At 43.9% G+C, this 25,678-nt stretch overlaps 4 protein-coding genes and 1 non-coding gene across 7 annotated transcripts; 2 read left to right on the forward strand and 3 right to left on the reverse strand.

The window, feature by feature from the left end:
- The first annotated feature begins 1,580 nt into the window (after positions 1-1,580).
- Positions 1,581-14,530, forward strand: MFAP1 (microfibril associated protein 1). The gene is made up of 9 exons (XM_069460776.1): positions 1,581-1,781; positions 5,834-6,053; positions 7,261-7,390; positions 7,862-8,049; positions 8,568-8,676; positions 8,776-8,936; positions 10,965-11,124; positions 13,421-13,510; positions 13,603-14,530. The coding sequence occupies exons 1-9, from the start codon at positions 1,703-1,705 to the stop codon at positions 13,783-13,785; spliced, it is 1,320 nt and encodes a 439-aa protein (XP_069316877.1). The 5' UTR covers positions 1,581-1,702; the 3' UTR covers positions 13,786-14,530.
- LOC138381038 (U6 spliceosomal RNA) lies at positions 4,760-4,866 on the reverse strand. Its single transcript, XR_011232991.1, has one exon. It is a non-coding gene; the product is annotated as a U6 spliceosomal RNA (small nuclear RNA).
- A 1,139-nt stretch (positions 14,531-15,669) lies between the features above and the next one.
- Positions 15,670-17,041, reverse strand: HYPK (huntingtin interacting protein K). Its single transcript, XM_069484290.1, has 4 exons — positions 16,774-17,041; positions 16,360-16,415; positions 15,972-16,023; positions 15,670-15,840 (listed from the first exon to the last, which is right to left on the reverse strand). Exons 1-4 carry the CDS (start codon positions 16,933-16,935, stop codon positions 15,745-15,747), a joined length of 366 nt encoding a protein of 121 aa, XP_069340391.1. The 5' UTR covers positions 16,936-17,041; the 3' UTR covers positions 15,670-15,744.
- Positions 17,042-17,197: 156 nt separating this feature from the next.
- Positions 17,198-23,802, forward strand: SERINC4 (serine incorporator 4). Of its 3 annotated transcripts, XM_069484231.1 has the most exons (12): positions 17,198-17,647; positions 18,117-18,293; positions 18,467-18,645; positions 19,570-19,649; positions 19,760-19,853; positions 20,286-20,497; positions 20,689-20,784; positions 21,029-21,155; positions 21,548-21,620; positions 22,045-22,093; positions 22,225-22,378; positions 22,553-23,802. In XM_069484231.1, exons 1-12 carry the CDS (start codon positions 17,546-17,548, stop codon positions 22,746-22,748), a joined length of 1,539 nt encoding a protein of 512 aa, XP_069340332.1. In that variant the 5' UTR covers positions 17,198-17,545; the 3' UTR covers positions 22,749-23,802. The 3 variants fall into 3 exon arrangements, with proteins under 3 accessions (XP_069340332.1, XP_069340340.1, XP_069340350.1); XM_069484239.1 differs by lacking the exon at positions 20,286-20,497 and having other exon boundaries at positions 18,076-18,293; XM_069484249.1 differs by lacking the exons at positions 17,198-17,647; positions 18,117-18,293; positions 18,467-18,645; positions 20,286-20,497 and having other exon boundaries at positions 19,094-19,649; positions 22,553-23,006.
- Positions 23,803-23,877: 75 nt separating this feature from the next.
- SERF2 (small EDRK-rich factor 2) lies at positions 23,878-25,415 on the reverse strand. Its single transcript, XM_069484275.1, has 3 exons — positions 25,349-25,415; positions 24,673-24,781; positions 23,878-24,053 (listed from the first exon to the last, which is right to left on the reverse strand). The coding sequence occupies exons 1-3, from the start codon at positions 25,353-25,355 to the stop codon at positions 23,990-23,992; spliced, it is 180 nt and encodes a 59-aa protein (XP_069340376.1). The 5' UTR covers positions 25,356-25,415; the 3' UTR covers positions 23,878-23,989.
- Between the last annotated feature and the right edge of the window lie 263 nt (positions 25,416-25,678).

Below are 25,678 nucleotides of genomic sequence, written 5' to 3' on the forward strand. Positions count from 1 at the left end.
GCCTGGCATACTGCTTCCTTATAACTCCACCATCAGAAAATTATGCCCCATTGCTACCGTATTACCTTATTCCTAGGAAGGAAGGCATTTTGATTTTTTTTCCAAGAGCTTATAACTTATGCTGGTTTAAATTTCACCTGACCATCTGCCCACCTGTTACCTAAGGATCTTAATGGTGACCTTAAAAGGCCCAAAGCCTAGGAGAAAATTGTGAATCAAGTAATTTGTGTGTCACAAAATAACAAATAAGATTTTAGTGCATTGTATTTCTACAGTCACAGCCATATTAAACTTTTTTTTTTTCCTCTGCCATGGGCCAAAAACAATTGCCTTTCCATCAGATTTACTCCCTTTGGACAACATAATTTGTTAAACTGGTAAATTCATAATATAAAATTCTGTCTACTCTTATCTTTAAAGTTTTGTCTTTCTAGCCCAAAACTGCTTCCTTGTTAAGTGGATCCCCCGCTGTTCCTTGCTTGAGACTTGCCTAATTTCATTTCTTCTCCCAGCTGAGGCCCAATTCTAGAAACAGGTGAAATAACTTGAGAGTTAATCATACCATTATAATAGCGTCTTCAAGGCCATCCATGACCTGGTACCTGCTGAACCTTCACCACTCTTTGACTAAAAAAAAAATTACTAATAACCCCAAACTTTTCATAGTGTCCTATGGATATCAAACTATTTCTGGACTTCAAGACTTTGCTCATGCCCTCCTTTCTCTTCCTCACCAAAGCAGTAATTAAGTCCTTTCTACTGTGAAATGTGCTCTGACTTTCCACTTACCCAATTTTTTTTTTTTTTAACACAACCCAGCTTGTACATTGGGGCTGCTTCTTTTATGATTCTAGAAGTCTGTGAAGACTTCCTAAATAAAATGCAAGCTTCTTGAGGACACGGGCCTTTTAACAATATTCCATACTCCTTTCAGAGCCCTAAGCACAGTAAACACTAATTACTTAACTTAAATACAAACAACTTTACAGCCAGGAATGTATTTTAAAAGGCGGTTTCCAGAAACCCTGAAAGCCTATGAGTGGAGTGCTGGGATTTCAGGTAATGCCCCAGGCCCCTTGGGGGGCTTTTTTTTTTTTTTTTTTTTTTTTTTTTTGTCACTGGCTTAAATAAACACCACCTGCCCTCTTGTGACCACCAAATACCGCACCACAGCCCACCCCGGCCTCATCAACTGAGCTAAACAGGTGCCATTAATAAGATTTTTATTCCATCAAACTCATTTTTCTGAGCATTCAACAGTCTAGACGAACGGGACCCCACTATCTCCTCAGTTTCTTATTTATCACTGTCCCGTTCTCCCTCGCTTTAAGCCAAGCTAACGTGAAACCTTTCGTTCGGACCTTAATCGCCGCAGGGCCTTAACAGCAAAGCCCCAAAGAAGCAATTTCCCGCCAGAAGGGGTTTCCAAATCCGCGGTATTGAAGACGCAAGAGCAGCCTATGAACATGCGCACTAACACACTCAACTTTCTAGCCGTAGCCGCCCAAGCGTCCTCCACTATCCCACAATCCTCTTGTCACAGATTTCCGGTTTATCTAGCTCAGCCGTACGTAGTTCCTATCAGTCACGCAATAGCGTTCTGTGGAGCTGGGTGGGAAGGAGTTTTTCTGTTCGTTGACGTTGTTGGTGTTCAGTGTTTGGAATCAGTCAAGTTTCGGGAATCACAGCCATTGCTGTCAACATGTCGGTCCCAAGCGCACTCATGAAGCAACCGCCCATTCAGTCTACGGCTGGGGCCGTACCGGTTCGCAATGAGAAAGGTACTGTGCTAATTCCTTTTCCAGTTGGACCTTACCTCTTCCTACTCCAGCATCCTCCAAACCTCCCCCGCCCACTCCAAACCCGCCAAGCCTTAAGACCCAGCCCCCAAATTCTTCGACCTTCCCATCACCACCAAGTGGATGGAACCCACTTGCATCTGATCTTGTTCCTGTGGCCTGTCTGCTCTCGTATACAGCAAGCAGCCCTCCTAGCCTCCACAAATTCCTTTGATCTATGTGTAGTAAATGCCTATTTGCAGGCCTTGTGTAATCCCTCTTTTGTTGTCCATAGCAGTCTTTTTATGCTGCTTTTATAACTGTTATCAATTATTGTAGTTATTTGTGTCCCTTTACTAGATCATAAGCTCATAACCCCGTTGAGGCAGAAACCATGTCTTCAACTTTTTATCATCCTTTTCAGCCAACGCGGTGACTGTGTTTATTATATTGAATACAAAGTTGTATAAGACAGTGCCCCTAACCTTAAGGAATTCATATTCTAGTAGATGTAAGATATGCAAAAACAGGCACATTCTAAGCAGTGTACAGGCTATCACCCTTGTGATCCTGTTATATAGGCAATATAAACCAAGCGCTATGAGAGGGCAGAGACGGGATGATCACGTCAGATTGTTGTGATCAAGGAAAGCCTCTTGAAGAAAGTGGTATTTAATTTGATCCTTAAAGGATGGGTAGGAGTTCAATGGGTGCGGATGGAGGAAGGGACATCTTGCTGTGTTGCTCAGGCAGGGCTTGAATTCTTGGGTTCAAGCCATCCTCCCGCCTCAGCCTCTGGAGTAGCTGGGTATACAGCCATGCCCTACAGCGCCTGGCCACAACATGGCTTTTGAGAATTAGCCTTTGAATACCTATAGATCTAATTTATTAATTTTAACTGCTTATGAATTCCATTGTATAATTAAGCCACAGTTTATTTCCTACTGAAGATCAGTTAATTGTTGTTTTTTTCCCTATAATAAATGTACTGCAGTTGTCATTCTTAAACATGTCTTAGTGCACTTGTGTAAGAATTTTAGAGTAGACTCCTAGAAGTTCATCATCAACTTTACTACCTGCTGCCAAGTGCTCTCCAAAGTGAGTTGTAAGAACATGAGAATTTTATTTACCATGTATTTATCTACATACTTGGTTGTAATCAGGTTTTTGTTTAGTTTTGTTTTGTTTGAGACAGGGTCTCTGTTGCCCTGGCTGGAGGGCAGTGGTGTCATCATAGCTTGCTGCAGCCTCCAACTCCTGGGCTCAAAGAATCCTCTTGCCTCAGCCTCTAGAGTAACTGGGACTACAGGCGTGCACCACCACTCCTGGCAAATTTTTTTTATTTTTTGTAGAGACAGGGGTCTCACTGTCGCCTAGATTGGTCTCAAACTCCTGGGCTCAAGCAATCCTTCCGCCTTGGCCTCCCAAAGTGCTAGGATTACAGGTGTGAGCCAGCGTGCCTGACCAGGTTTTTATAATAAATTTTTGCCCAATCTGACAGGTGTGAAATGGTATCTCGTTATTTTAATTTGCATTTCCCTGATTACTAGTGATGCTTGGCATCTTGTTCATGCGTGCATCAGTGCTCTGGGTTTTCTTTTCTATGATTTACCTGTTTCTGTCAAATACTCACTTTCTGTTGGCTGTGTTTTCATATATTCCAAATCCATACCATCCTTTTCCCCATATTTTTTTGGCTTGTCTTTAACTTTAATTATGAAGTCATCTGTTAGGCAGACGTTTTTAGTTTTAGTCTTATCAGATTTATTAACTTCATGTTTTATGGTTTGTGCTTTTTTTTGTATATTGCTTAAGAAATCCTTCCCTACACTGAGATCGCATTGTAAAGATCAAAATGTAAAGATTTTCTATCTTGTAAGTGTTAGTACATACTAAATAGGATTGAATACACAATTATCCAAGACGGACTCTAAGTTAAGGAGCATACAGTCCAATAGGGAATATAAATACTTAAGATATGCTTTTCACACTTGAGTTTTTGTTTTGTTGTGTTTCGAGAGACAGGGACTTGCTCTGTCGCCCAGGCTAGAGTGCAGTGGTGCGACCATAGCTCACTGTAATCTCAAACTCCTGGGGTCAAGAGATCCTGCAGCACTGAAATTATAGGCATGAGCCAATGCGCCCGGCCACACTTGGATATTTAAATGATTTGGAATTTTTTGTTTTATTATTTACTATATGGTTAGCCAGTTGTCCCTCCTATGTTGACTGTCTAGCCCATCCATTCTCTGCTGACTTTTAATGCCACTCTTATACTCAAGTTCTCATATAAGTCGTATAAGTTTGTTTCTCTGCTCTCTACTTTGTTCTGTTGATCTCTATGTAGTCCCTGAGTCAATGACATACTGTTTTAATTACTGTAACTCTAAGTCTTGCTATCTGATACAAACAGCCCACCCTCCTTTTATTCTTCTTCAGCATTGTCTTGGCTCTTTTCAGCCTCCTGTTTGATTTTAGAATAAGCCTGGGGACAACTTTTAATGAAATTGCATTAAAATTATAGATTATATTGCCATCTTATTGCCCTTAAAAAAATTTAAGGCTGGGTGCAGTGGCTTACACCTATGATCCTAGCACTCTGGGAGGCTGAAGCAGGAGGATCACTTGAGGTCAGGTGTTTGAGACCAGCCTGAGCAAAAGCAGGACCCCCATCTCTACTTAAAATAGAAAAAATCAGCAGGGCAACTAAAAATAGAGAAAATTAGCTGGGAGTGATGGTGCCTTCCTATAGTCCCAGCTGCTCGGGTAGCTGAGGCAGGAGGATGGCTTGAGCCCAGGAGTTTGAGGTTGCTGTGAGCTAGGCTGACGCCACACCACTGTAGCCCAGGGAACAGAGAATACTGTGTCTCAGATAAAAATAATAAACAAATTAGACCCATAATACAATGTTGACTGGAAGGTGTGATGGGGACAACATAAGGATGCCCACTGTTTGTTTTGTTTGTTTGTTTTGTTTTGTTTTTAATATGGAATGCTTCATGAATTTGCATGTCATCCTTGCCAAGGGGCCATGCTAATCTTCTCCGTATAGCTCCAATTTTAGTATATGTGCTGCCGAAGCGAGCACAATGCCCACTGTTTCTTAAAGAGAATATTTCTAATGTTTTATCATTAAATATAATGTTTGCTATATCTATTGTTAAAATCATGAGACTCTTAAAAAAAATAGTATATTGCTTTTCCCCTTGTTAATTTTCTAAGGTTAAACCATCTTTGTAGTCCTGGGCTAAATCCTACTAGTTGTGATGGCTTAGGAGTTTTTTTGGTTTTGGCTTTGGTTAGTTTTTAGATTGCTTGAATAAATCTGCTATTATGTTATTTAGTAATTTTGTATATAAGTTTATCAGTGAAATCCACCTAAAGTTTTCCTTTGAACTGTCTGGTTTGGTTATCAAGGTTATACCCATCTTATAAAATGAGTTGGTTAGTTTTCCTTCTTTTTTTTCACTAGAGTTGTTTGTATTTGTAAAAGAGAGACTATCCTTGCAGATTTGATAGCATATAAGCTAAAGGAAAAGAAGGTAGAAATAGGTAGGATTAGGATATTAAGTTATAGGGCAATATGTTAAAAAGGCTGCCATGGAAATTCCAGTGGGGACTACAAAAATGCCTGAGCAGCATTTTAGTTTTAGAATGTTTAGTTCCTGAATACATCACCCTTACTATGTGTTGGGCACTGTTACAAATTATTTAAGGCTGTAGTTGAGGTGGAATAGCATGAATTGTGATGGATGCAGTCTGCCTTTGTTAGAGAGACTTTTTTCTTCTGCTTCACTGCTCACCTTCCTCCACTTACTGTACCCGAGGTAGGCTTTATTATTATTAGTGATGGCATTCCCAAAAATGCCTTCCTATGACTTGGTCTTTATAGGAACGCACTATTAGATAGATGGTTGGGTAATGGCTTTCTTCTCTCCTGCTTAGACTCTTGTCTACCAGGAATACAGGGCTTTACCTGCAAAGGCCAAGGGTTGAGGGACCTTGGGAAAGAAGTTACTGAAACATAATAAGTTATGTTTATGTTTCTCACCCAGGTGAGATTTCGATGGAGAAAGTGAAGGTAAAACGTTATGTGTCCGGAAAGAGGCCAGACTATGCCCCTATGGAGTCCTCAGATGAGGAGGATGAAGAATTTCAGTTCATTAAGAAAGCTAAAGAACAAGAAGCAGAGCCTGAGGAACAGGAGGAGGATTCATCTAGTGACCCCCGGCTGCGGCGGTTACAAAACCGTATTAGTGAAGATGTGGAAGAGAGGTAATGATTAGGGTTATGTTTCCCTGTTATTAATCTGAACCTCTACAGATTAATAATAATAGCTAATACTTGAATAGTACTTATTATATGCCAAGTATGCTGTTCCAAGTAGATTACGTTTACTAATTCTTGTAATCCACACAATAATCTTATAAGATAGGTACTATTATCCTCATTTTACACATGAGGAAACTAAGGCACAAAGGGGTTAGGAAAGTAACATTACCAAAGTTACACAGCCAGTGAGAGCTTCAGAAAGAAGCAGATAACTTCTGGTTTAAAGGCCCTAACTAACTCATTAAGGGAATAGAAGATACAAACCATATATTAGTTGTTGAGGGGAGTCTTTGTAGCACAAAGATGTTCTATACAATTTGAGAAATTGATTTTATCCATCTACCTATTCTGAATGCTAACGAGGGGAAATGACCCTGATAAAGTAGGAGAAAAGACCCGGTGAATGGTTTCCTGTTGGAAAGAGAGCCTCCAAGTGAGGGATTTTGTATATACATATTGATTGAGCCATTACCTCACAGAGTGAGCCAGAGGTCTTGAACTTTCACAATTCATATTGTCTCAGGAATTTTTTCACAGAGCTCCTAAGCCAATACAGTTCTGTTTATTTTATTAAGTAATCATATTCAAATAACTTAATAAGTATTTATGTTCTAAAAGCTTAGCCATTTGAAAAATATGATGCTCATGAAGGAAAAATCATTTTTATTTCATTCCTACATTTTCCACAATTAATACTAGTAGAATTTGTGTGCCTGTTGGACATTCACAACTTCTCAAACCTGGGAATCATTTGGCTCAGTTACTCTTTCCTATCTTGTTTTATATTGATTTTCACACTGTACTTTTTATCATAGCAGTCACCGAAGACCCAGTTTCCAAAAAATAGAATGTCATTGAAAGGAATGTAGTGTGACCTAATGTTGAAACTGTGAACTACCTTGGGCTATTAACATTATCCCAGTGTACCTCTATGAGTTGGCTGTGTTAGCCCTGGAGTTGCCTCAATATATGTTTTAGACCCAACTTGACTATTTGCTCTGACACTCTGGTTTAGTTTCTTTAATTTGCACCTTGGTTTCCCCATCTCAAGACTTCAATATTAATGAAGGCGAACATAATGTCAGGGTGCTCTGTGACTAAGGGATGTGGTTAATGCTCCATTTTTGTGACTGGTGTTATTGTTTTTCAGATTGGCTCGACATCGGAAAATAGTGGAACCTGAAGTGGTAGGAGAAAGTGACTCAGAAGTAGAAGGAGATGCTTGGCGCATGGAACGAGAAGATAGCAGTGAAGAAGAGGAGGAAGAAATTGATGATGAGGTATGATAAAGGAAAATGGGAAGCTTTTTCTGGGTGCAAGAAAAAGTTGCAGCCAGTGCTCATTTGTTGAGGCCCTAAGCTTATTGCTTATGGCAGAACTCTGATCATGTTCCCTGTTTGTTGGGGACAGGATTGAAAGTGGAATGGTGACAACTAAAATATATATATATACAAAAAAAAAATTAGCCGGCCATGGTGGCGCATGCCTGTAGTCCCAGCTACTCGGGAGGCTGAGGCAGTAGGATCGCTTAAGCCCAGGAGTTTGAGGTTGCTATGAGCTAGGCTAACGCCATGGCACTCACTCTAGCCCGGGCAACAGAGTGAGACTCTGTCTCAAAAAAAAAAAAAAAAAAAGAAAGTGGAATGGTGCCAAGTTACATTTACTTATATCAGAATTTGTTGAGCTTGATGAGGGAAAAATAAAAAGCCACAAGCCGTTTGACTGACTGGCTTAGATGTATGACTTCACAGGAAATAGAGCGGCGCCGTGGCATGATGCGTCAGCGAGCACAGGAGAGGAAAAATGAAGAGATGGAAGTCATGGAAGTGGAAGATGAAGGACGTTCTGGGGAAGAGTCAGAATCAGAATCTGAGTATGAAGAGTACACAGACAGTGAAGATGAGATGGAGCCTCGCCTTAAGCCAGTCTTCATTCGAAAGTAAGTATTTCACAAACCAGGTCTGAATCCACATAGGATACTTCTTTCCAGGTCTGAAGATAAAAGTGTCTTTTCTGTCTCATGCTCTTCTGAAATCTAAGCGTTAAGTGAAAGTCTTTTACCCAGTGCCCTAGCCTTGCAGAGTAGTTGCTGAGGAATATCTTGGTGTTACCAGGGAGCCTGAGTTTTCATATTTCCTTTTTCAGTTAAAGAGCATACATCTGCCCAAAGTCTAATATTTTAAACACAAAATTAAGCTTGAAAAGCAAATTCCTATTCTTTTTCTAATGGCTAGAAATCCTACTACTTACGGTCCAGCAGGTGCCTTGCTGTCTAGGCAGTTCTCAAAGATGAATGGAATGCTCTAAAGACCTGGTATGACTCTCATTTTGGGCTCTTTGCAAATAATAGAGCCAAAGATTGTTTGGCTTTGTCTGATTTGGATGGAACTAGATCTAGGGGAACAAACAGCTCCACTCTAAAGACTTTGGGCAATTAATAGGACCTCTGTGATGCAGGAAGGACCGGGTGACAGTTCAAGAACGTGAAGCTGAAGCATTGAAACAGAAGGAGCTGGAGCAGGAAGCAAAACGCATGGCTGAGGAGAGGCGCAAGTACACACTCAAGGTACTGGAGAGTAGTTGCAAGGACTGAGAGCAAGAAGTAATGTAATGAGGTTTGAGGAGAAAAAGAAAGTCCAACAGCTGAATTGTTCTCCCTATCCAGATTGTAGAAGAAGAGACCAAGAAAGAGCTGGAGGAGAATAAGCGATCCCTAGCAGCACTGGATGCACTAAATACTGATGATGAAAATGATGAGGAGGAATATGAAGCATGGAAGGTTCGAGAGCTAAAAAGAATTAAGAGGGACAGAGAAGATAGAGAAGCGTGAGTAAAAAGGATGGGCCTAGTTAACATTGCTAACAGAAAAGGTTTCGAGTAGGGTAGCTTTGAGGCTTATCACCTACTGTGAGTTACAGTCTAGCATTTTTTTTAGGGTTCTTGTTGCTGAGTGAGTTTCTAATAATTGGAATATGAGTTTTACTTGTAAAAGTGAAATCAGGAAAGAGAAACATACTTTCTCAATGTGTCTGCACGATAGAGTACGAGCTAATGCCCCCTTTAGTTTCCTGTTAGACATACAAAAGTTACTATTATCAGTTATCTCTTGTTGTGTAACAAGTCAACCCAAAATTCAATGGCTTAAAACAACAATTTATTATTTCTTAAAATTTTGGAGGTTGGCTCACTAGTTCCTCTACTGGTTTCACCTGGACTCATTTATGTAGTTGCATCCAGCTGGAAGATTGACTGGGCTAGCACGTCCAAAAGGTTCACGACCAGCCTGGGCAACATAGCACAACCTCGTCTCTATAAAAAATAAAAAAATTAGCTGGGCATGGTGGCGCATGCCTGTAGTCCCAGCTATTCAGGAGGCTAAGACAGGAGGATCACTTGAGCTGAGGAGTTCAGGACTGCAGTGAGCTATGATCACACCACTGCACTCCAGCTTGGGTGACAAAAGCAAGATCCTGACTCAAAAAAAAAAAAGTCCAAAAGGGCTTCACTTACATGTCTGGTAGTTACTGCTGGTTATCAACTAGGATGTCTCACTTCTCCTTCAGTGCCTTAGATTGTCTTCCCTTACACGACAATCTCAGGGCAAAGGTGGAAGCTGGCAAGGTTTCCTGAGGCTTAAGTTGCTAGAACTTATATAGCCACATATTGGTCAAAGCAAGTCACAAGGCCAACCCAGATTCGGTGGGGGGTAGGAGGAGGGGTGGGAATAGATTCCACCTCTGGATGGAAGGAGCAGCAAAGTCACACTTTTTGAAAAAGGGCATGCATACTGTGAGGGAAAGAATTTGTGACAAATAATCTACCATACTATGTTAATGCAGAATCGTTTCTGAGCTGCACCACCCATTCCTGTAAATTACTAGGTATGAAAGGGTGATCCCAGATTACAGAGGGAAACCATCAATAGATAACTCTGTCCTCAGCCTATAGTTTCTAAGGTTCTTACTTAGGCTTTAAAGAGTCCATGCACCCTTTAAAAATTAAATGCATATGTGCATTTTTCTAGAGAAAAGGAATCTGTGACACCCCCCAAAAATGATTAAAAATCACTACGATCTAATTAATGATTGTAATCCTTGGTTTATGACATGTAAGTACATACATGATTATGATGTGCTTACAATAAGGAATACCAGCAAAGTCTTACACGGTTATTTTAAATTCACTCATTTTTTTTTTTTTTAAGGCTAAGAAAGACTTTTAGGGAAGGGAAATCAGCAATGTTGTAAAATCAAGCAGTAATAGTATGTTTGAACCTCAAAAAAGCTAGAATCAATTTTTTTTTTTTTTTCTGAGACAGAGTCTCGCTCTGTTGCCCAGGCTAGAGTGTGTGCCGTGGTGTTAGCCTAGCTCACAGCAACCTCAAACTCCTGGGCTTAAGCGATCCTTCTGCCTCAGCCTCCCAAGTAGCTAGGACTACAGGTATGCACCACCATGCCTGGCTAATTTTTTCTATATATATTTTTAGTTGGCCAGATAATTTCTTTCTATTTTTAGTAGAGACGGGGGTGTCACTCTTGTTCAGGCTGGTCTCGAACTCCTGACCTCAAGCAATCCACCCGCCTCGGCCTCCCAGAGTGTTAGGATTACAGGCATGAACCACTACGCCTGGCCTAGAATCAATTTTTGGAAGTTTGCAGTACCTGGTCTGGAAACATAATCGAGACCAACTCACCTTTTTGTTTATTGAGCTTCTGATCTTGATTCCTAACAGTCCCTGACTGGTCTTGAAGAAGGTGAATAATGCTTGAAATGACATGGGACTGTGTTATTTTCATTAATTGGGTCTTTCTGAAGCTGGAACAATACTAACACATAGTTTTGCTCTCTGGACAGGCTTGAAAAGGAAAAAGCAGAAATTGAACGAATGAGAAACCTGACTGAGGAAGAGAGGCGAGCTGAGCTTCGGGCAAATGGCAAAGTCATTACCAACAAAGCTGTTAAGGGCAAATATAAGTTCTTACAGAAGTATTACCACCGGGGTGCCTTCTTCATGGTAAGAAGTAAAAAGGGAGTCAGAAAACTGGGTAGTAGATATAACTCAGAAGCTTTGAATTCTTTTTTTCTTCCAGGAATAAACCATCCTGGAATGTTATTTCCACTTGTCAACTTTCTCATTTGCTTTTTGCCTCTGAAGAATATAAACCCAGAGAAAAGCATTAGCAACTGGATTATAGACGTAGCAGCAACTGTTCTCTATTTTGTTGCAGCTCTCAAAAAGAGGAAATGATGTAATAGAAAAATTGAGGAAATGAAATAGAGAAATAGTGATCCATGTAGATACTAATTAGGTCCCCAGAATCAGTTAGATGTCATTATTTCATAGCTGAATGAGAAGTTTTGGTTATGTGAAAACCAAACTTTGTAAATAGCTTCATGTTAATTCATGTTTGGGTGGCAGAAGTCTAGTTCGCTTCATTCTAAACTGACAGAAAGTAACTAAGCCTAACTAACCAAAAGAATGGTTAATTAACCATTACGTGGAATGCCATTGTCTTTGTTCTTCATATAAAAACCCCAGGTCAAATAGTAGTCTGTTAAGCTTGTATAGTTTATTAAATTATTTCCTAATGTTACAAGAGTTTGTATCAAAAACTAGACTAGCTTTTCAACTGCTGTTATGTCAAACCCTAAATATCCCCACTACAGCTTAAATTCCTGCCCTGCACTGCAAATGCTGGTTAAATTTTAAAACTTCAGTGGTTTCCTTACTACCCTCCAAAATTAATTTCAAGTCTGTCTGATCAGGAAATGTTTGCTTATGTAGTTTTCCAGCAGATGTGGTTTTTTAGAGTCAGTGGAGATTAAAATTACTTTTTGTACTGCTTCGAAGTCATAAAGCATCTTTGCTTAGGTAATTCTGCAGCTTTAATAATCAAACTTCTTGGGCAGCTGGTACTTTAAAAAAAAAAAAATAAACTTCTTAGAGAAGCAGTGCATTGCTGGCTAAGATACATAAGGAAAGTTTATGTCAAAGTGTTTTGGTGAACATACTCCAATGACTCTTCTCATCTGGACAAGGAGAGTGAAATTGAAATGGTTTATGGGATTGAATCGGGGACTGTCAGGCCCCAAGGAGAAAAGTAGTTCTCACAAAAACGTTCAATTGTCCATTTAAACTGTGACTTTCTATAGCTGAAGGGCAAATACTCCAAAAGTGTGTTTGGTTAAAGGACTCAGCTCTTCCATGAAGCCTTAACCAAGATAGTGCTATTTTTAATTCCTTCAGCATGTATGTTTATAATTTGTATGGCAGTGTTGTAATCTTACCAATATTGATTTGAAACTGTTGTCTATAGTTACTTTTTATTTCACTGAGTAAATAACCTTTTGTACATTTACTGTTCAAAGGTCACTGTTTAGCACTGCTAGAGGACACATAATCTTTGCCCTCAAAAGGTTTAATCTTCCAGGATCTAAAAAAAAAAAAGTTTATAATCTAAAAGTGCAGCTAAGGCAAATATACACTGTAATATAAGGAGTGAAAGTACCATGGAGGTTCTGAAGAGGGAGATGTTGTATTTGGTAGAAGATGAAAAGGAAGTAGCATTTAAGATGTATAGACTTCATTTAGACATTCCAGGTGAAGAAACCAGCAGGAGGGGAGGCAGGAAGTATAAGCTGTAAATAGAAGTTGCAAGGGGAGCTAAAAAGATTAAGGCTATATAATATTTGGCCTTGACTGCTACACAGAAGAGTTGTGTTTAATAGAGAACCATTGAAGTTTTTGAACAAAGCAAAGATTATAATGAGAGTTGTGTTTTAGAAACATTAATACAGTGGCAATGTGTAAGACTGTAGAAAAAAACTAACCCACATGATGAGAATTTTTAAGATGTGGCAACTGATTGTACAGAGGTTACTCACATTTTGAATCTGAGTAATTGAGAGACTGTTGGTCCTACTAACAAAAAAGAGAAGAGGCTGATTTGTAAAGGTTTAGGAAATGATTTACACTTTAGATGTGAGTTTGAAGTCCCAATAGAATATCCAAGTTATATAAAAAGCAGTAGAAAAATTCAGGATTGGAGATTTGAGAGGCCTGTGGAGAGTTGAAGTCACATAAGTAAATGAGCACACTGGGTGCAAAAAGAATAAGCAAACCTTAAAGAAATATCTATACTTAGGAAGGAGAAAGACCATAAGGAGAAAGAATCTCATCTCAACTAGATGTAAGCTCTTAAAGGCTTAAAACTCTTTCTTTGTAACCCTTGTTGTAGAGTTTAATAAATTTGTGTGGTTTGAATATATGGGAAATAAAGCCACAAGACTGATAAGATTCTGTTCTACAGGATGAGGATGAAGAAGTATACAAGAGAGACTTCAGTGCCCCTACCCTGGAGGATCACTTCAACAAAACTATTCTTCCTAAAGTCATGCAGGTATGGGGAACCACAATAACATGAGAGAGAAAATATTCTGAGGACTAAGGCATGGTGTATTCAGTGGTATAACTCACTATCTGTCCTCTCAGGTCAAGAACTTTGGACGCTCTGGTCGTACCAAATACACTCACCTTGTGGATCAAGACACCACCTCCTTCGACTCAGCATGGGGCCAAGAAAGTGCCCAGAACACAAAGTTCTTTAAACAAAAGGCAGCTGGGGTACGAGATGTATTTGAGCGACCATCTGCCAAGAAGCGGAAAACTACCTAGGGTCCAACTACTTACTCTTCCAACTGTGGAACACAAGGGGAAGTCTCAGCATTTGGTCCTTGATTTGCTTTCACCATTATTTAAGGCCCCTGTATCCAGCCTATTGGACTTACTGCCATACTTATGATACTGGATAGCCCAGTCTTTGAAGGTGCTTTGTGAGGTTTGGACTCATGTTGAGAAGCCCACAGAAAAGCACTACCCAGGTAGGATTAGAGGCTTCCCACTTAAAACTATTTCTGAGAAATCTTAGATTTTATCATTGGTATGGCTTCCCATATTTACTTGGGACTGTTCTGAATTTTTTTCTAGCCACTTAGCTTGGGTTAGAAACGTGGGTCTGTGAGTGGACTTCTACCTTAGGGTAAGAAGTAATATACCAGGAAATCTAAGCTCAATGAAACCTGTTTTGCATTTTTGGTTGAAGTCAATTTTTCTAGGTGAACTAACTTTTTGATCCATTTATGTGTGCGTGATAAGAAATAAAAGAATCACACACCAAAAGAATTGTTAGCATGATACTGGGAATAAAATGTCCAGGCTAATAAGCGTTAATTATCTGTTAAATAAAGTAAAAGACAGCAAGGAATTGTCAGGAAGAGGGCATTTCACATTTTGATCATCCCCTTTGATCTCAGAAACTCAGATGCTAGACAGGCTTTAAGTAGCACCTGGAATTATTCCATGAGCAAATACAAATATATTTGGTTGCCCTTGCTGTCTAAACTGTATCTATACAGAAACTGTACCTGTACAGAACAAAAGCTGGCTCATGAACTAGGGCGTTTGCCTTATTGAATCCAAGTACCTATTAGTATCTTCTTGCCCAGCTCATGTATCAGGGAAGGTACCATTGCTCTCTGAGTAGCAATGCAGTGATATCATACTGGAGTTAAATTCATTTTTCCATTTAATATTTACTGTATAACTGCACATGGCAGAACACCAGAGGTTCCAAAGGTTATAAAGAATGAAATTTAACCCGTGGAAAGATTGCTTTCTCCATTGCATAAGAAATAAGACCAAGGTCTTCTCACATCTTTCAAATGGCCCACTGAAAGAATCACTCATAAACTGTTTAGTGTCCTGGCATAAAAATTTGAGTGCAAATATTAATAATTACTATGAGGTAATAAAACACATGAACATAAGTACAAGTCACTGCTGCGTGGGATGCAATCTAAGAATTATCCCAGAGTCAAAATGAGAATAAGTCCTCAATTTTTTTAGAAAAGTGTTTATAGTTGCCATTTGAGTGTCCACTCTGAGGCAGGTACTAAGCCAGGTTTTTGCATCCACGAGCTCATCAGTTCTTACAACCTATAAGGTAATACCACTTTACAGTTGAGGAAACAAGTTCAGCAAGTGTGACTTGGCCAAAGCTGATGAATTTTTAAAGTAAAATTATCTTCTCTCTAGGATAGGAAATGGAACATAGAATGTGTTATGGTTCAGAATTCAGATACTAATAAAAATCTTTCATAGGTCAATTCTATAAGGCCTCCCTGCCCCTCAAGTAAGTTTAAAAATAAGACCTCGGATATCTTCTATTCTTACCATGTTTTCACCTCATGTACCTAAATTCTAACTCAAAGCGACATATGAACTGGATTGGTAACTTAGAAGGCAGGTGCTGGCCTGGAGACATATGCCATTGAGTAAAGTAACTTTGCAGAGACTCCAAATGTACCTTGAATAATGTTCAATGAGAGCTAGTCATGAGTAAGACTGGCCTGCCACCTAGCATCTACATCTGAACATGATGCACTGATTCTTCACATAGATTCACTAAGGTTTGTGGGGGAAGGGGTCACTTAAATTCACTTATTCTCCAACATATAAATTCCCCACAATAAAACAATATACACTGCACTTGACCCAGGATGATAAAACTGCAAAAGACAAAAAAATCTTTATTGCAATAAGTTAATCCAGTAGGTATAGCTGAGAAAGCACATATCAGTTGGTTAGGGCAATAAGAGCCTCTACCACATTGCCCATGTGTTCCCGCAAGCTCCGTTCTGCTGCTGCTCGAGAGATCTCCATCTCTGTCATCTGCAGGAAAAGGATCAATCATGTTACCTAGTTCTCCCAAGCATTAACGTGCCAAACATACTGACTCTACTTATTTGAGGAAACAAACAGAACCTCTCCTCCCCATACGCTAGTTAAGCACTATTACTCACTATCAGCTCCAGATCTTCCTTTTTGATAGTGACTTTTGCCAGTTCCTTCTCCCTGCAAACATTACATACATCAGTCCTCATTCTCAGCCAACACCATAACCTCCCAGGAAGGATCATTCCCAGCTATGCCTTGCAAATCTTAATAAACACTACTGAGTGAAAATACAAAATGAGTCCCACTAATATCCCCTCATCCCCGGGGAGCCTTGGCAGCAGGTGTTGCCAGGAGGCCTTCCTTCCACTAACAAAAGAGTTGTAAACCCTAGGTGTGCAGGAATTGGTCGTACAGTTGAAGAACGGTAGGTACACAGGCTTAAAAATTGTTTTGGTTTTTGTCTGGGGGTGGAGTGGGGAGAAATTTAAGGCTGGCTGTGCGCTGAAGACTTACCGTTCCTGTTTGGCTTTCTGCTCACGGGACCGTCTGTCTCCAATAACAGACATGGCCTGTGTGAAAGACAGGTCTAATTACTGCTTCGATATCCACAACTTCCAATGATCTAAAAAGCCAATAACAAGTGGCTCACGTATCTATTCACGATGATGGGTGTAATCAGGAGTCAAGGACTATGTTTAACTCCATTCTGTGCACCTGAGGTCCACTTAGGCCCAGTCTCCATCAACTTCGTTTTAAGCAGGCAGCGTGTTCCGGTGACCGCTGTTTCCCTTGGCTCTACCCTATTGCCTCCTGCCATTTGGATGGGGACCGGGATCGGGACCCCGTCTTGTAGCGCTAGCTTCCAGCTACTGCCTCAGAGTCCCATCTGCTCTCAGTCCGCCCAGACACCCTCCCGGCCAACCTTACCGTTTCCAGATTGGAACTCTGGATCTCCTTCTCCTCCGCATAGTCGGTGACCCGCTCCAGGTCCGCCGCACCACTGTCATGTTTCCGTGGCTTCTCGGGAGGCCGCTCTGGGCCGCTGGTCTCAGTCTCCAACTCCAGCTCCACATCCCCTTCGGTCGCCATACCGATTCCACCCCGCCGCAGAAGCACCGCCTCATGACGACTTCCGGTAATTGACCCACGACTTCCGCCCGGGGAGGAGGCGGGGCTGGCCCTGGGCCCCACCTTCCTTATGCTCTGCTTCTAGAAGCTTCAGCGAGGAAGGTAGTTTGCCTATCAGACTTCCTTTCAGGCTTCAAGAGTGTTGTTTTCTGCAAGGCCTTCTCCCACACCTAGCCACACCTAACTTGTCACCGCACCAGAACACCCTACAGGCATCCTCCCCACCAAACACACCCCCGCCAGGGAATTCTGTTCAACCAGGATGGATGCCGTCTAATCCTAAACCAATTAAGAACGTTAATCCACAAAAGGCCAGAAATGCAAACTGCTCCCTAATCTGGGGAGAACAGCCTGAGTAGCCCAAGTGGTGAGGTCCTGAGGAGAAAGCAGCTACATGAGCATTTACATTTACCACATCCTGAAGATCCCAGGAGATCCTGATGTCCCCATTCTGCCCTAGACTGGGTGTTCATCCCCAGCAAAGCGGAAGTCCAGTGGGCTGAGGACAAAAGATGCTGCTTCCTCACCTACCTTCCATCTGGTGGACCTGAGCCAAATCTCTGCGACAAAGATGGTGGGTGCAAAAGCCGTCACAGTCCCCAGCACCTCCCTGGGCCTGGCACAGCAACACAGCGGAGTCAGCAGTGTCATAGTGAAAACCCCTTTCTATCAGGTGAGTGGGTGCTTGGGCAGATAGGCTTGAAAGCAACATTAAGCAAAAGTTATATGAAAAATTGGAAGGGTCGGGTAGCCAAAGCTGGAGAGGAAAAACTGCAGAAGCCAATAAAGATGATGAGCCTTCTTTTCTCCTCTAATGTCCTTCTGGTGCTTTGCCTCGGTAACCTGTGAACCTCTCCTTCCACATTCCCAGCCCTCAATGTTTAGGTCTAGGGAAAGGTCAAATAGCTCAAGCCTGCTTGTAATGAAAGCCCTATTGGTTGTCGTGGAAGGCAATGCTCAAGAGCCTGGACCAGCCTGAAATGAGTGGAACCTGACATTCTGACAATTCCTGAGTGAAAGGGAAAAAAGAGAAGGGAAAATTATGGAATTCAACCTCATGGATTAGCCTTACATGTAACCTTTATGTATGCCTTTCCTCAGCAAATCTCCACCTTGCTGCCTTTCATCTGCTCTACCCCCAGGTGTCCTGCTGTGGGCCTGTTCCGTGTACCAGTTGCTGCCACTCTAGGTGGCCTTCTCTCACAGAGCCTACTTGTAGCCGCCTGTTCTACATCCTGCTCCATGTGGGAGCTTCAGCAGTCTGCTGCCTCCTGCTGTCAAGGACAGTAGTGGAAAGGGTCTGGGGCAAGGCACATGGGGTAAGTGGGAGGGGGTCAGGTTGCAAGGTGGGAAGGGATAAAAGGGGAAACCCTGAGATAGACAAAGATTTGGGTTGAGGGCAGGAGACAAATGAGTGGACATACAAGTGAGAAGTAGGGTACCTCCTCACGCATTATGACTTGCCCTGCCACTTCTCTCACACTCCCTCTAGATCCAGATGCCTTCAGGGTTGTGTGTCCACCTGTTTGGCCACTCTGACTGTCCAGTGCTCAGTGGCTCTGGGGCTGTGTACCGAATATGTGCAGGGACTGCCACCTTCCACCTGCTGCAGGCTGTGCTGCTGGTCCACCTCCACTCCCCGACCAGCCCACGGGCACAGCTGCATAATAGGTTTGTATGTACTTTTTGGGTAGGGAGGGGGCAGAGGAGGGAATTAGACACAAGCTGGATAAAGGAAATTCTGGGATCAACCAATAGCACTGTCAAAAGAAAACAGGTTTAAATCCCTGCTTCTGGGCTGGGCTAGGTGGCTCACACCTGTAATCCTAACACTCTGGGAGGCTGAGACGGGAAGATTGCTTGAGGTCAGGAGTTCAAGACCAGCCTGAGCAAAAGCGAGACCCCATCTCTACTAAAAATAGAAAAAATTAGCCAGGTGTGGTGGTATGCACCTCTAGTCCCAGCTACTCAGGAAGCTGAGGCAGGAGGGTCGCTTGAGCCCAGGAGTTTGAGGTTGCTGTGAGCTAGGCTGATCCCAGAGCACTCTACCCCAGATGACAGAGTAAGACTCTGTCTCAAAAAAAAAAAAAAAAAAAAAAAAGTCCCTGTTTCTGCCATACTTGCTGTGTGACCAAGAACTAGACACTTACCCTCTTTGAGCTTCTGGTCTCTAAAATGGAGATAACAGTGGGGTCATTATGTGCAAACCCTTTGTAAACTATAAAACATTGCCCAGATGTTATTATTTCATTGAGTTAGTCTTTGGAATAGGTTAGCCCGGCACAGTGGCACGTCTGTAGTCCCAGCTACTGGGGAGGCTGAGGCAGGAGAATCATTTAAGCCCAGGAGTTCAAGATCAGCCTGGGCAACATAGTGGGAACCCTGTCTCAAAATACAAAAAAATTTGGAATAGGGTGCAATAGGCCTATCTCAGCCCCCTCTTACTTGGGCCTGAATCCTACTTTCCTATACTTAGTTGTCTCTTCTCTGCTGTCTCTCCTATATTTTTGCTTTCTCTTTTGCTCTCCCATAGGCACTCTTCACTCTCCTTTGCCTTTTCTTCTGAGTGTGGTTTTCTCTCCCCCTCCTAACCAGCTTCTGGCTCCTCAAGCTGCTGTTGCTGTTAGGTCTCTGTGCTGTTGCCTTCTGCATCCCTGATGAGCATCTCTTCCCAGGTACTCTCTCACACCCTGATGAGCAAAACTAGGCAAAGTTTTCTAAGACAAAGAGTGGGTAAGAAAAGGAGTAATAATTTGACATTTTTCCACTGGTGCCCATCTTGCAGCCTGGCATTACATTGGCATCTGTGGAGGCTTCACATTCATCCTACTGCAGTTGGTGCTTATCACAGCCTTTGCCCATTCCTGGAACAAGAACTGGTAAGGGGCATAACCTCAAAGGCTCTTCCTGGGAAAGTTGTCTGGCATTAATAGATGCAGAGGGACTGGGCAAATGGTATGGCAGGTCACTGGTCCCACAGCTTCCCATAGCAGTAACAAAAAACCCAAGAGAATGGACTGGACATGGTGGCTTATGCCTGTAATCCCAGAACTTTGGGAGGCTGTGTCAAGAGGACCACTTGAATCCAGGAGTTCAAGACCAGCCTGGGCAGCAGAAGGAAACCTTGTCTCCACGGGGGGGGGGGGGGGGGGGGGAGGGAGGGGGCGGGAAGCTCAAGAGTGTGATGACTGTGTGGACCATCTGGGACAGGAGTAATACAAGTCTTTTGGGAGAAGGGGAATGGTTGATAGTTGACAATGGGTAAAAAAAAGAGTTGGAGTTCCAAGCCTTTGCCCACCTCCCACCCTTAGGCTGACAGGTGCAGCCCAAGACTGCAGCTGGTTCCTAGCTGTGCTGCTGGCCACCCTAGGATTCTACAGCATGGCAGGTGTGGGAGCTGCACTCCTGTTCCAACACTACACGCACCCCGCTGGCTGCCTGCTCAACAAGATGCTGATTAGTCTGCACCTTTGCTTCTGTGGCCTCCTCTCCTTCCTCTCCATCGCTCCTTGCATCCGCCTCAGTGGGTACATGCCCTAAAATATTCCAGATTTGGGGCCTATAGTATAGCAAATTTCATTAGCCTCCCTAATCTCAATTACCTGATAAAAGAATCTCTGCTTCCCCCAAGGGATAGGGAGACAAAAGTGTGGGTGGGAGGAGTGGAGGAAATACTACCCTGTAGACTACAGCAATAACACCCCTTCTCCCCAGAGCAACCTGGCTCTGGCCTTCTACAAGCCTCTGTCATCAGCTGCTATATCATGTATCTGACCTTCTCTGCACTGTCCAGCCGTCCTCCAGAGAGAGGTAAGGGATAATACCTGGACTCCCCATGCTTAAGACCTTTTTTGATCAAATAAAAAATAATTGCATATACATATTTCTCTCTATGTAATGCTAACCACTATTGTAAAAGTTGTTTTGTTAATAACTAAAATGACTTATTAAATGACTGATTTTCCTGGAAAAAAAAAAAAAAATACTTTTTTGCTCTTGCCAAATACCCAGCTCATTGTTCTTAACATGATACTCTTCTGTTGCCCCTTCCCAGTAATCCTTCAAGGACAGAATCACACCCTGTGCCTGCCTGGCCTGAGTAAAATGGAACCCCAAACACCAGATACCTCAATAGCAGTGTTGAGTGCTGGCATCATGTATGCTTGTGTACTTTTTGCTTGGTGCGTAAAGGTGTCAAGGGGAAAAGTATGAGAGGAGGGAGGATGACCAGGACAGAGAGGGATGATCAAGAGAATGTCTGGGACCATGGTTTAAACTTTAAAGCAATACTAGAGTGAGAAAACCTCCTCACAAACAGGGACACTAAGAATAGCACTTTGTCAGATGATCTGTATGAGATGAAGGGGGCGGGGGAAATGACTTGAGAATTTAAAATATGTGCCAAGATTTTAGAGCCCTCACATGAATAGAATTCTAAATCTTTGGTGGAAATGGGCACAGGGAACACAATAACCGTCCTGGGGGTTACCAATATGGACCAACTAGCAGTAAATGCCCTCAAACAGTACCTACTATTTGACTAGAGCACCCTGAGAAATCTCTTCTTTCTCAGCAATGAGGCTTCCTACCTGGCTGAGGTATTTGGACCCCTGTGGATTGTCAAGGTTTACAGCTATGAATTCCAGGTAAGCACTGAGAGCTCAATATCCCCAACACCCCTCTGCCCCCAACGCACAGACACACACACACACACCCCCCCTACCAACCTCCACCCAGAATGCTCAGATTCTAGCTGCTGTTACCTTTATTGAGTACCCACAATGTGCTAGGCACTGTGCTAGATACTTTACATACATTATCTCTTTTAATTTAATCCTCACAACAACCCTGTGAGGTAGGTATTTGCTCCATTTTACAAATGGAGAAATTGAGGCACAAGAGAGTAAACATCTTACCAAAGTTCGCATAGTCAATTATATGCTGGAGTTAGAATTTGAACCCAGGTGTGCCTCCACTTTTTACAGGACCAATCTTTTCAAAGGGAGTTTCCTAGATTAACGCCCTCACCTTTTAAAGCCATTCCAAAACATGCTGCTTTCTGTTTTGCAGAAGCCCTCGCTCTGTTTCTGCTGCCCTGAAACAGTGGAGGCAGAGGAAGGTGAGTTGTCAAATGAGAAGCCGTAAGAATTGGTAGATCTCCATGGAGTGCCAAAGAACCCTCAAGTAGCTGGGGGAGGAGGAAAGAGGTGTTTAGCAGCACTGCTCTTAGCAGGCCTTCCATCTCTCCAGGGCAAAGGGCTGGAGCTGCCAGGCCAGTTGACGAAGAGACCCCTCCAGCTCCTCCAGTGCAAGCCCAGCATCTTTCCTACAGCTATTCTGCCTTCCACTTCGTCTTTTTCCTTGCCTCACTCTACGTCATGGTTACCCTTACCAACTGGTTCAGGTAGGATGGAGGTGGGCCTGAAATACTCTCCTGAAAACATACATATTTTAGGCAAAGAACAATTCAAGGCCATTCCAAACCAAATGAATCTGCCATAATCTTTCATTGGGAGGTAGGATAGGTCTAAAAGTTAAGGCCCTGCAGGTTATCTAACTAGAGCCTTTGGTTCCACAGTTATGAAGGAGCAGAACTGGAAAAGACCTTCACAAAGGGTAGCTGGGCTACCTTCTGGGTCAAGGTTGCCTCCTGCTGGGCCTGCGTACTGCTCTACCTGGGGATGCTACTGGCACCATTCTGCTGGTCCCCCACCCAGAACCCCCAGCCCCCTATGTTCAGGGGGCACTGCCATCGCATCAGTATTGCCAGATAAGAAACAGCCTCCAGTCTAGGTCCTTATAAGAATCTGGGGTTTCCCTGAGGTTATAATCCTAGTTTTGGGTCAGGGGAGCTGTCCAGCCCAGCTCAATACCTCAAGGAACAATGGGGAGTTTTCTCCCTTCAGGCTGAAGTCAATACTATGTCTCAATTGGAAGACATGGTCACAAACACCCTAATGCCCTAGGCAGAGGATCTGACTCACTGGAGCTACCGTCCAGCTCAAGAGCCTAACTCACAAATCAGCAGCTCAGGAACCACTGCTGATCCCAGCAGACAGTGTGACACCAGTCCTTTCCTGGCTCTTGAGCTGGAGGTGGGGGCAGGGAAAGACCAACAGGGACTGAAGACTTGGCTGTGCCCTTGGAGATAAAAAGAAAATAAACAGTTCAGCCCTGGGCACAGGCATGTAAGAAGCCCAGAACCACAGAACAAACCAGGGCATAGGAAGAAAGGAGCACAGAGGCTACCACAGGTTTTAATCTTGATCCTGAGGTCAAGGGAAGTGGGAAGACAAAAACTACCCTCATTCCATGAGGAATGACAGAAGAGAATGTGAACACTTGAGAGCAGCTGACCACAGGAAGTTGGTAAGCAGGATTTTTTGGCCAACTTTCAAGCAGACGAACAAACTGAGGAAGAATGAGAAGAGAGGCACAAACTTAGGTCTTGGAGCCTTCCCTCTTAGGCCCTCAACTCCATCCGTGGGATGGTGTTCAAGGTCTGGGTGGGGAACAAAAATCACAGAAAAGATGTCTCTATGGTTCTCAGAGGATTCCTCTACCAAATATCTGGAGTACTTGTTTGGTTGTCATTGTATAATAAAGGCTTATTCTGTGATGATTCACTTACTAAGTCTACATATGCACAATCTCTTAGGAGTCTGAAGAGCTCTCCCCTTTTGGTGGGAAAGGGCAGTCATTCCTCCATCCCCATCCCCCCAAATCCCCAGTCAGACCAGGCGCTCAAGGAATTACAAAGCTACTTTTAATACTTTGGGGTGAGCCCCACAGGAATAAAAAACACTGGGAAGGGGTAACCCCCTCACCCCCAGGAGTGGCCCAGGGGGAGAGAGGCTACCTGAGGGGAAGGAAGCACAAAAGGGACCCGCTGCAGACTCAGGGCAAAGGGAATGCCATCGGTGCTGGGACCTGTGAGCACTACAGGAGGAAACTCGAGCGTGGTGGGACTGGCTCCAGGCACACAGGCAAGAGGGTTGGACACGAAGCCACAAAGCTACTTGGGTTCCTCCTTCTTCTCGTTTGCCTTTTTCTGCTTCTGCTGCATGATCTCCGAGTCCCTGGGGGTAGAGATGATGGGGCACTGGGAGGTACCAGAGGGCAAAAAGGACAAGATGCAGGGGGATGAAGGGCACAAAGGATAAGATGGAAATGGATGGGACAAAGTTCAGCGTGTGGCTGCTGTTTTCCCACCCTAGGAGAACAAGAGGAAGAGAGCTGAGGCTCAAAAGGCAATCAGTCTCCATCTGGCTGTTGCCCAAGGGGTCAGAAGTCTGGCCACACAGGCCCAAGGCTCTCTATTTTGTGCCGAGTAGTACCACGCCCAGCAACACTAGTGAGAAGGTTGGGAGAAGGGAGGAGAACCGAACAGCAAGGAGGGCCAAAAGTACTGGGCTGTCATAACTACAACTGTATTTGAAATATGAAGCTCCCTGCCCTTGCCCTTAAGGTCAGACCCAGGGCACTCAGAAAACAGACTGAGGGCAGGCACCCGTCCCAGTCCCTTCCTGTAATGCTGTAAGCTAACAATCTGGAGGGTGTGGAGGAAATAAAACCCTAGAGGTAGCAATGCACTCTGCCCCTCACACATCCAGATTTATGCCCTGAGGTAGCTCTCTTTCCTACTACAACCCTTGGTCTAACCCAGGTCTCCCCATCCCTTCCCCTCCCTGGGGCTACCTCTGCTTGCGTGCGGCAGCAGAAAGCCCGTCATCTCGGCGTTTTCCCTTAACCGAGTCGCTCTGCTTTTTCATATTCTTCTGGCGGGCGAGCTCACGCTGGTTACCGCCTAAGAAAAGAAGGTAAAAGGTGAGACCTGGGGGCCGCTCTGGCCACACACCAGCGACCCTTCTCCCCAACCCCGGACACCAAGCTGGGAACCAGGCTGCTTGGGGGGGGGGGGCGGGGGGAGGAAGCGAAGCTGCCACGGGCCAGGTCAAATTGCAGGTGGAGGGAAAACGGTCCCGAAGAGCCACCTGGAGGCATGTTTTGAGTTTTGGGGCGGCATGGGGGCCCAGACAGGTGGTGGGAAGTGTGTGGACGGTTTGGGTCTCTGTAGGGAATGGGCTGGATTGTGAAGGAGGGGCCCTGGGCCTATCACAGGGGCGTAGGGCTTCCCACACCGCGGAAGGTCAGGGAGGGCCTATGCCTTACAGGGAACGGACTGGGGGGGCTCGTGAAGTGGCAGTAGGCAAAGGGCTTGATTTCCGGGCTGAGAGTGTAAGGGTGGCTACAGAGCGCTCCCAGAGAAAGGCCTCGCTCGGGAAGCTAAAGGGACGTCAAGGCCGGCGATTCAGAAGTGGGGCACGGGATAAACGGAAAGAAAAGGACAAGAGGAAGGGGTCTAAGTGCTCACGGGTCATGGCGACGGCAGCGGCTCCGGCCTGCCTCCGTTGCGTTCCCTCGTTCTGTCCGACGTTGCAGGCCCCGCCCCCTTCTCTCAGCGCAACGAAGTCGTCCCTTTCCTCCCCGCCCCTCCGCGCCCGGGCGCCCACCCGCATTGGGCAGAAGGAAGCACGTGCCGCCGCAGGCCCGGCTAGAGCCCGGGCGGAGGTTCGCAGGCGGAGCGCGCAGCGTGGGGCGGGGCTTCCCGAGCGAGGCGTTGGGCCAGGCCGGGAGAAACTAGGACGGATCACGTGGGCTGGGTGGGGGTGGAGGGGTGCGGCTGGCGATGTGGCATTCCCGC

Source organism: Eulemur rufifrons, chromosome 2, assembly GCF_041146395.1.
Source record: "Eulemur rufifrons isolate Redbay chromosome 2, OSU_ERuf_1, whole genome shotgun sequence".
NCBI lineage: Eukaryota > Metazoa > Chordata > Mammalia > Primates > Lemuridae > Eulemur > Eulemur rufifrons.